The sequence below is a fragment of the Danio rerio genome, chromosome 23, assembly GCF_052040795.2.
Source record: "Danio rerio strain M-AB ecotype USA chromosome 23, GRCz13ab, whole genome shotgun sequence".
Lineage (NCBI taxonomy): Eukaryota > Metazoa > Chordata > Actinopteri > Cypriniformes > Danionidae > Danio > Danio rerio.
In genome coordinates, this window is record NC_141043.1 from 5,812,989 (window position 1) to 5,824,012 (window position 11,024).

At 33.4% G+C, this 11,024-nt stretch overlaps 1 protein-coding gene across 1 annotated transcript in view; it reads right to left on the reverse strand.

Moving 5' to 3' along the window:
* lad1 (ladinin) overlaps positions 1-9,693 on the reverse strand; it is a 31,267-nt gene extending 21,574 nt beyond the window's left edge. The window contains 3 exon segments of the mRNA NM_001386486.1: positions 1,819-2,131; positions 6,237-6,362; positions 9,562-9,693. Coding sequence (NP_001373415.1) covers positions 1,819-2,131; positions 6,237-6,362; positions 9,562-9,599 — 477 coding nt within the window. The 5' untranslated portion in view covers positions 9,600-9,693.
* Positions 9,694-11,024: the final 1,331 nt, after the last annotated feature.

Here is an 11,024-nt window from a genome sequence, read left to right on the forward strand (position 1 = left end):
TAAAATTTCTTTCGAGCATTTTTTTGAAAGGGACACAAATAATACAGCCGAATTTTACTAATAAAGATTTGTTTTTCTCAGGTTCAATGACAGCAAATTTTTCTTCAAAACTATTTATTGCATTGTTTGTTGTGTTGTTTACAATCAATAGACTGACTCCTGAAGCAGAATAAATGCAGGAAAACCTGACGTGTGTGTGAGCAGGTGAGATGAGTGAAAGCACGGAGTGGACCGAACCAATCTAAGGAAGGGGAGAGGGAATTCAACTGTTTCTAAATGCATTTTAAATGATAAAAGCGGTTTTCTTTCTTCTTAGACAATTATTTTAGGTATATATACATATATTTTTCACTATTGAGAGTTTTTATTTTTAACAATTAAATTTTTTTTGGGGGGACAATCCCGGGATTTACGCCCATGATTGGAAGGTATAAATATAAAAGAAAAAATGTAATAATAATTATCTTAGAATGATTTGCCAGACTGTCAAAATGCCTTCAGTCATTGGTTATTGGAGATCACAATTTCAAGACGTTAACTGGAATGAGGCTTTTAAGATTTCCAGACATGTTTGTATAACAAATAAAATTAGAAAGGTATCTTGAAGAAAGGTAAATTGTTCATCGTATGTGAAAGAATTATAAAGAAGAGAGTTATTCATTTATTTTATGATTGTATTCATACACAATTGTTTTGGTGTGATCTTTTCTTTTTTGTTAAGCAGAGTACTGTATTACATATTGCATATTGTTAATTTGCTCATAATATATGGATTTTTTTTAATCATAAATGTAAATGGGCATTGAAAAAAAAACGAAATAGGTCATTACCTATGCATGATAAAAGAAACAAAAAATGCCAAAGCAAAAAGAACTTGATTATTTTAAAGCTTCAAATTTAGTTTTTTGAATAATTGTATTTATTTATTTATTTTTTCTTCTTATATTGTATTTGTTTTGATGTCAATATAATTATCTATATATATATATATATATATATATATATATATATATATATATATATATATATATATATATATATATATATATATATAATTATTACCCTTGTATGTTCTGTGTTCTAAAATTGCAATAAAAAAATAAATAAATTAAAAAATTCAAACCCGTAAGACTTTGGCATGGGCATTGCTTGGCCTTTTTAGGTGGCTGTAGCTACGATTTGCTCATAAACTGTACACTAAATTTTCACCTCAGTCCCCTTAAATTTGATATGAAAACGGCGGCAGAATTCGGCTTTGTTTGGGTAAGCAAAATAATCTTATGTTGAAAAGCAAAAACAATATTAATTTGCTTACCCCATTGGCAGATTATTTTGCCTGTTTTAAGGAAAAACTCACTTAATTTTAGCATATTAGTTCTTTAAACAACACAATATGTTTTGCTTGTCTAGAAAATGCTTCTTGATTTAAGAATTTTTAGATATTTGGACTATAAACCAGACCAAAAACCTAAGGGAAAAAAAGTAAGGAAAGCATTTTTGCAATCCCCTGAGACCTTCATTCATCTTCAGATCAAAAATTAAAATATTTTAGATAGAGCTCTCTCATCCTTCATAAACAGCATCTTGGAAACTCTAGGAGAACACAACAACCCTGACGGTAGAATTTCAAATGGGATCATCTGGAATGAGGCATCATTCACAGCTACAACTTCCAGAGTAAGCTTATTTGCGATGACTTAAAATGCTATTATAACGGCTATAGTTATTGTCTCTGAACTCAAAAGATTAACTGACAGCATTTACAAAAATCACATGAAGCACTTTGGTGTATTGCAGTGAAATCCCATGTTGTCCTACCTTTCCATGCGTCTCTGTGTCTGTGGAGTTGGTGGGAGGTTCTGGTGAGAAAATGTTCTTCACGCAGTGCTGAATGTTCTTGAACAGTTCATCCTCCTGCGTTTCCCCCAGCAGCTCCACACGCGGCTCAGCATCCAGGATGTCCTTTTCACCCTCTTCCCCTTCCTCCTTATTCTTCCTCAGAGTTTCAACATGCCTCATTCGCCGGCGTTCATCGCGGACCCGTAACATCTCCACAAAGTCCAGCTGCAACTGGTCCAGACCGCCGCCAGAGTCAGCACTGGAGTCTCCAGCATCAGCAGGCCTGGCATCACTGGAAACATAATTTTATTTTTATTTATTTATTTAAGCAACAAAACAAAAACAAAACAAAAACAACAACAATATAGTCAGGTACTGGTATGTGCGTGAGTGTTCGTGTGTGCGTGTGTGTGTGTGTGTGTGTGTGTGTGTATGCATGTAAAGGTAACTTGGTGGACAGGTCAGAGTACATACATAAGGAACAATAACAGTCAATAAATGAAGCAAGTGTCACAGATATTAATAAAACAAATAGAAAGAAACCAGTCAGAGGTAGGGAGTAACAACAATGCTTATTAATGTATGATAGTAAAAATGAAAGTAAAAAGAAAGAAAGGACAACAGTAATGATAACTGACAATAATAATAAATCACAAGTGCTACACCAACTACAGAAAGTTACTTATATTACAAATACTACTGCTTCTACTACAGCCACAACCATGACTATTACTACTACAATGTCTAGTAGTACTGATACTACTACAACGACTACCACTACTGATACTACTATAGCATTTGCTACAACTAATACAACAACGTCTACTGCTACTACTACCAAAATCACTTCTACTACATCTACGTCAACAACATCTACTACTGATATTACTACACCAACAACGACTACTACTACTACTGTAACAACCACACCTTTACTACTTCTGCTACTACTATACTAATTACATCTACTACTACATGAACTACTACTTCAATAATCTCCATAACAATTACTCAATAACAATAATTCAATAACAAGCGATACTATTACAATGACTACTACTTCAACAACTACTACTACTACTACTACTACTACTACTACCGCTACAACTATAATTTTAGTTTTTAAATAATGATGGCTTTTGAAAATTAATAATCATGTATTTCCTTTAGGGTTTAAGACAAGGATATCGAAAAGTAACCCATACTGTTAAAAATACTTGTTTCAGAAATGATCAACACAAGTTCATTCTGAAATGTACCGCTATATACGTTTCTGGAGAGCGTGAAATATGTGCCAGGGGGTGTAAATATATATATATATATATATATATATATATATATATATATATATATATATATATATATATATATATATATATATATATATATATATATATATATATATTGCACTTTTTGTTTTAATGAATCCACCAGAGGCAGCTGTGTATGCTTTTTGAGATCTCATATTTCTCTCACGAGTGGCCATTACTTGCCTAAAAATGTAGTGAAAATAGAGTAAAAGGATCTGTCTTAAATATTATTCAAAGTATAAGTAAAAAGTAGCCCTTTCAAAAGTACTCAGGAGTCGTGAGTATTACGCTATAAAAAGCGTATACATTTACATTTAATTTGTAAACGTAACATTCTGTAGTACATTTAGTTAAAGGTGCAGTAGGTGATCTTTCACAATGCTAACAGCTTATCATAAATCTCTGAATCACAGTGCTGCAGTCTAGAGCCACGCCCCCTGAAACACGAGCACCGCAAAGGAATCTTCTCTCTTATGTGTTAAAAGCGACTATTGCTTGTCCAGCGGCGAGCAAGCTAAACTGACATGCCATTTCAGAGTAAATATTTAGAGTTGCATGGTAAACAATAGAGGGAGAGACTAGGCAATATAGCGGTGTTTACTTTTGTTTTGTTGTTAAACTAATTAAAATCTACATCATTGATGCTGTAAAAAGTCCCTTATAAGTCTTATCAATCAAAAGATTTTAGTTGCTGAACAACACTTCTGTGAAGATATAACCTATTTGTAACAACAACATCTAAGGTTACATCAGCTTTGTGTGAAGCTAAAACAGTTTTAAAACAGGGCATTACCTGTCTAAGAGAAATCCTTCAGACATGGTGTCATCCTTTCTCCAGCGTGTCTCCAGCGTGCAAAGGTAAGTCTAATATTGATTCAGGTTTTTAAAAAGTTTTGATTTAGCATGTTTTTACCGATCGCGCATGCTGGTTGGCGGAGATGCGTACAAACGGCTGCGCAGTTGTTCAAATCTGCATTTGCTGACAGACAGATTGGGCTACTTATCGGAATTATGAGAGATGTCGGTCCGACTCTATTTAATTGGATGAACAGTTTTTTGTTTTATGCCTTACCCAAAATATAAAAATACATATAAATACATTTAGATCATCTACTGTAATCATTACCATTAGACTGTGAAGAGACTTTCAACCAGGACAACAGAAAATGCTTCTGAAGACAATCACCTACTGCACCTTTAATGTCCAGCAGGCACATAACTTTATAATAAGATAGTATTAGGTTAGATTTTGGATTCGACGTCAGGTGACCAAAATTTAAGGTCAAGCCAGCATCTAAATACAATGTTATCTTGATGTCCAATAACGACGTCAAATGAAGTTTGATATTTGGTTGATTTTAGGTTGTGTAAGAAGCTGACTAAAATCCAACGTCGAGCCAACATCTTAAACCAACGTCATATTGATGTGAAATACTGATTTTTACAAAATCCACCATCTGATAGATGTCATAGTGGTAACGTTCACACAACGTCAAGCTGTAACATTATTAGGTTGATTTTAGTTTGGATGTTAGTCATTGACGTTGGGTTTTGATGTTAACACAATTTTCATTTCTAAACAAAATGCAACGTCCCCATGACGTTGGGGTACAAGGTCAATCTGACATTATGCTGACATCTTGTGCCTGCTGGATGTTTAAGGCCATTTCTGTCATCATACAGTAAACATCCGTCATCTTCTCATCAGTGGCATGCATCTAAACAGTCTCTGTGTCAATGCGTGTAAAGATTTTGGACATCTTCTTGGGCACTTTTAACACTTCCAAACAGCTTGCTGCAATTATAAAGCATCCATGTCTTAAGGTAGATTTGATAGAACAGGAATCACAGGACTAATTTTTCTAATCCCCATAGACAGGAATAAATAAAGTAGTGACTGCAGGTTGAAGGAAAGTAGTGGAGTAAATGTACAGATACTGCACTAAAAATGCGGCTGACTGACTAAATGACTGACTGATCGACTGACCCACTCTCCTCCTTCCCTAAACCCAACCAATAGTGTTTTCAAAAGCACCGACTGATTCGCCCACCCACTTCCCAACACCCAACTGACAACTTTTAAAAGCTATCCAGAATAAGAAAAGTATTTGCCTGACTTTTACCACGTTTTCAGATTTTACCACATGCTCACTTTGTTTTTTACTTGTTTATTTTACTTTTTGGCTTCTGTTTTTGTCTTACCTGCTTTCTGGAACTGTTCTTTGCTGGACTCTAACCCCATTGTCATGGTCATAGTGAGCTACTGGACGAACTAGTAAGAGCAGGAAAGCCGTCCACACTTACCAGCAGTCAGAATTCCATAGTTTGTCCTTTCAAAATGTAAAATTAATATCTCATTTATGCCAATGGGAGACATTCTGATATATGAAACTGTTCTTGTAAACTAGTTTCTCAAACAAGACTTATTTTGGGCTTAATACATTAGGGCGTTGTCCACATAAAGTATGGTATTATGAAACAAAATGACATGAATATCCTATTCATATTCTCTTTTATGATACCATAAACCTTTATCTAAAGCTCTCTGAAGTGCTCATCCTTCGGTCAATTGCTTCATGCAAATATGTAGCACAATTTGCATTCAGTTTGATAGACACTAATGTTGTATCACTTTAAAGCCTATTCAAGTTTAAACAAACTGAAGAAAGAATATACAGCATAAACACACCATTATAGTTGCCCCTATAACTTTCTCTTTAACGTTTTGTATATATATATATATATATATATATATATATATATATATATATATATATATATATATATATATATATATATATATATATATATATATATATAAGAGATAAGTTATAGGGGAATAAGAGAATATATATATATATATATATATATATATATATATATATATATATATATATATATATATATATATATATATATATATATATATATATATATAAATAAATATATATATATATATATATATATATATATATATATATATATATATATATATATATATATATATATATAAATAAATAAATATATATTATTATATATATATATATTTTTTTTTTTCTTTTCGTTTTTTTTTTTTTGGTCTCGCACCTACTGGTTTGTGGTTCATTCTCTTCATTGGGACTTTCATCTGTGTCTGCTGCAGGCTCTCTAGTCTTCCTCCTTTTCTCTCTCTCGATCTCTTCCTCATCCTCCACAGTCCACTGCCGAGCCAGCCTAAAGATCAAACATGTTACACATAAAAAATTGAAGCAATTGCAGAAATACTGAAATATATAAAGAATTTGAATATTCCACCATTGCCCGTTCACAGTTTGCCCACATATACAGGAATGAGCCAAAGTTATTGTGCATAAAATGGTCTGGTCCATATCTCTGCATGGTGGCAAAACAGGACCAAACTAATGAGCGAGGGACTTTAACCCCTGAATGTGTACTGTGGTACATTATCTGGCACCAAGATGTTAGGAGATTCTTTAACTCATGTGGGTTGAATTAAACTTGTTGGCCCAGCACATCCAACAAATGATCAAGTTGAATTGAGATCTGGATGATTTGGAGGCCAGGTCAACAACATCTTAGTATCCCCGAATAATGTGTGCAGTGTAGCAGGTGCATTACCCTTTTAAAAGAGGCCACTTCCACAACGGAGCACATTTTTCATGAAAGAGTGTTCCTGGTCTACATGAATACATTTACATTTAGTCATTTAGCAGACGCTTTTATCCAAAGCGACTTACAAATGAGGACAAGGAAGCAATTTACACAACTATAAGAGCAACAATGAATAAGTGCTGTAGGCAAGTTTCAGGTCTGTAAAGTCTAAGAAGGAAAGTATTAGTATTTTTTTTTTTATGTAGTTAGTGGTATATCCAGAGAGGCAATTGCAGATTAGGAAGTGAAGTGTAGACTAAATAGTTGAGTTTTTAGTCGTTTCTTGAAAACAGCGAGTGACTCTGCTGTTCTGATGAATAGTTTCCCAGTAGAACATTTCCCCAAAACATCACACTTGTTTCACTGGACTGTCATCAACCCTAACACTGGAGCCTCTTTCTTCCCAGGTAAACAGCATGCATTTACACAGCAGTTTACATGATGTGAAGGAAAATTGTACTCCTTGGACCAGGAGACCTTATTCTATTGCTCTAACGTTCAGTTTAAGCATTTATATATTATTGTATTGTATAGTATTTATTGTAGGTGCATTTGAAGGTGGATAGGGGTTATCATCATGCACAAATGCAGCCGCTGAGGGGATATCTTTTCAAAAGGTACACAATTACTCCTAAAGGATCCGTATCTGTACATCTAAGCTACATGTATTTCCACTTTTGTACTTTTTTAACATTTACTGTTAAAGGAATACTCCACTTTTGGAAAATATAGGATCATTATACACGTCCCTTAGAGTTAAACAGATGAGTTTTACCAGTTTTAAATCCATTTCTCTAATCTTTGGGTGTGGTGAGAGTGTTTTTCTTAGCTTAGAATAAATGACTTTATTGGATTAGACCATTAGCATCTCGCTCATTTTTTTTTTTTTTTTTAAACAGCTAATGGGACATTAAATTGCTTCAGCAAGCACAGCGATATTCTGCTGCACCTGAAAATAGTGCCCAGATATGTAACTACATATTGATTTATGTAAAATGTATATCTTTTGTAAAGGTACCATCCCAGCTGTCATTTTTGTTTTCTCTTAGACTGTATGCATTTAGACATACAGTTGAAGTCAGAATTATTAGCCCTCTCTTTGAATTTTTTTTCTTTTTTAAATATTTCCCAAATTATGTTGACCAGAGCAAGAAAATTTTCACAGTATGTCTGATAATGTTTTTTTCTTCTGGAGAAAGTCTTATTTGTTTTATTTCGGTCAAAATAAAAGCAGTTATTAATTTTTTAAACACCATTTTAAGGACAAAATTATTAGCCCCTGTAAACTCAATTTTTTTCTACTGTCTACAAACAAACCATCATTATACAATAACTTGCCTAATTACCCTAACCTGCCTAGTTAACCTAATTAACCTAGTTAAGCCTTTAAATGTCACTTTAAGCTGTATAGAAGTGTTTTGAAAAATATCTAGTAAAATATTATTTACTTTCATCATGGCAACGATATAATAAATCAGTTATTAAAAGTGATTTATTAAAACTACTATATTGAGAAATGTGTTGAATAAATATGCTTTCTGTTAAACAGAAATTGGGGAAAGACATAAACAGGGGGCCCAATAATTCAGGGGGGCTAATAATTCTGACTTCAACTGTATATGGTCACTCATAACCATCATATTTTTTTGACTTATGTAACTTATACTAATGTAGACCTCGTTAATTCAGATTAGATGGAATACCCTTCTTTTCCCTCATTGCTGTAAACTTCTCAAAAACCCAACACCCAGCCACAATTTAGTGGTTTGACCTTCTCAGACAACTGTTGGTAAAATGTCACCACTGATGACCTGGAGCAAACCAATAGCCTTGCCATTTCAGTGACCAGTAAACAATTTGACTGCTTATACTCCAGATTCTCCTGCATCCAACATGTTTATCACAATTTGTGCTTGTTGCAGTCTTGTTATGAGTTGATCAATGATATGTGCTTCACATGTTACTGGCCATAATATGTCTATTTATAGTGTAATAAGCATATAATAAACATTTCTATAACCACTGATACAGATGACAGACAAGACAAACAGTTCTGGTGAATTGTTTGCAGACGAAAATAGCATGAAAGTTCTGCGCTACTGACTACTGAAATCCATCCGTCAGTTTATTCTGAAAGTATGAGAAGATGCATTACGATCAAAGGTCTCGATGATACATCCCAGAGGTGGACTATTGTATTTCAGTTTGAAAACAGTGTTTCATTGTGCAATAACTGGTTTTTCAAGCTCTGTTTTGGTTAAAGAATACTCAGTGCCTCGAGTCTGAAAGCGTGGCATTACTTTTCATATGAGTGCATTTCACTAGCTGTCAAAATAACACCGACTTGCAGCTCAGACTTCATTGGCATGTCCAGTCTGCACTAAATTACTTTCAGTTTTTATTTTAGTCATTAAAGTTGTTACCCAACATATTGTTTTCTGCAACCAACATGGTTGTAAATGTCCAAATTACTCTTAAATTGCTGCCTCAGGTGCTATATTTATGAAATAATAATAATGTTTTTTTTTTCTTGGAGCATGTGATTATATTAAAGTCTTAAAATGTTAGTTTTATTCTCAGAAATCAGAGTAAATGTATAAAAAAGTAGAAACCTGGCAAAATAATTGTACTGCAGATATTTGAAGTGAATTACGGATACGTTTACAACATAGCTGGCGTCTATAAACACTGACACTTGCTTCTGCAACCTGTCAGAAAACCCTTACAATAAACGCTTAAATATTAATTAAAGTCTACTCACGTTGACAAAGCGGACCAGTTTTTCCGGCTAATGGACATTATTGTATTTTCTAGTGTAGAACTGGGCTGTAGAGAGGTGTGCGGCGGTGTATGAAGTCCTCTTGTCTGAGTCTGTGTGCCACCTTTACCCCGCACCTTGACGAGCGCCGCGTCACATGACCACCATCATCATCACCTCCCGCCGAGCGGCACATCACAGCACAGGCTACTCATTTACTCTTAATACATTGTTATTATATTGCTTCCGTATTTGATCGACTCCTGCATCGTGTTTAAGCCCTTGAGCAGCTCTACAGCTCGCGACGGGGATAAAGAGGAACTCAACAACATCTACCCGACATCCACGACCAAAAAAGGGTTGTTTTATGCGACGCTTCAAAACCCATATTTTATTATTATCATCATATTTCTGTATCTTATAGAATTATCAAATTAAATTAATATTCCTACAAACGATTTCTTAAATGATCTTAGCATATATGTGTTCCAGTTACATTTAGGACTGACTTCTGTTATTTATTTATAATATTAATTGAATAATAATAATAATAATAATACCAACAACAATATTAATGATTTTATTTATTTAAAATAAATATTAATATTTTTATATATTTATTTATAAGAAATATTGTAAATATATATATATATATATATATATTTTTTTTTTTTTGAGGAGGGGTTGTGGTCCTTGTCCTCAATGCAAAAAACAATGATGGCATCAGAATACAACCATGCATAATTCTATATAATTTCAAAATGAAATTATGAGATGATTAATTATGTTACAAACATATTCTTGATCTCTGTGATTGGCTACATATAAATAGACTATTTTCAAGTCAGACATTTGGCATTATTAGATTCTCTCTTGCGTATTTTAGGCCTGTAGGCTTTAGCCTTGTGAAAGGGGTGGTTCTTTTTTCTCAAAATGAGCACTTTTTTTTTTTTTTTTTTTTTGCAGTTATTCACCTTATTTTCTATATAATTATGATGTTTAAATACTCAAATAAGTGGCATTTTAAGCACTATTTTTAACTATTAGATTGTTGTATCCTCCATTTTAGATGTACCAAAATATTTCCTAAAAATTTATAATAAACAAATATATAAAAAAAAGAGCTTCACGATTTTCTTATAGCCTCTCTTGAAAATTCATCTAACAAAAACAGCTTAATTAAACAGCAAAAGTCAGTCTAAGGCACCTGAAAAATGTGGGAAAAAATAATAAAAAGCCTTTCCTGACATGGCTATAATTCTTAAAACTGCGCCTACACTTTTGATAACTTGACTTCATCAGGGTAACCTGATGTAGCCGCAGTTGTAAGGAACAGCCATGTCAATAAAGGCTTATTATTTTTCCCACATTTTTAAGTGCCTTGGACTGATTTCGATGTTTATTCTGATGATTCCCTTACACAAAGAGCACCGACACATTATTTAAGCTACCCCTGAGAACTTTTT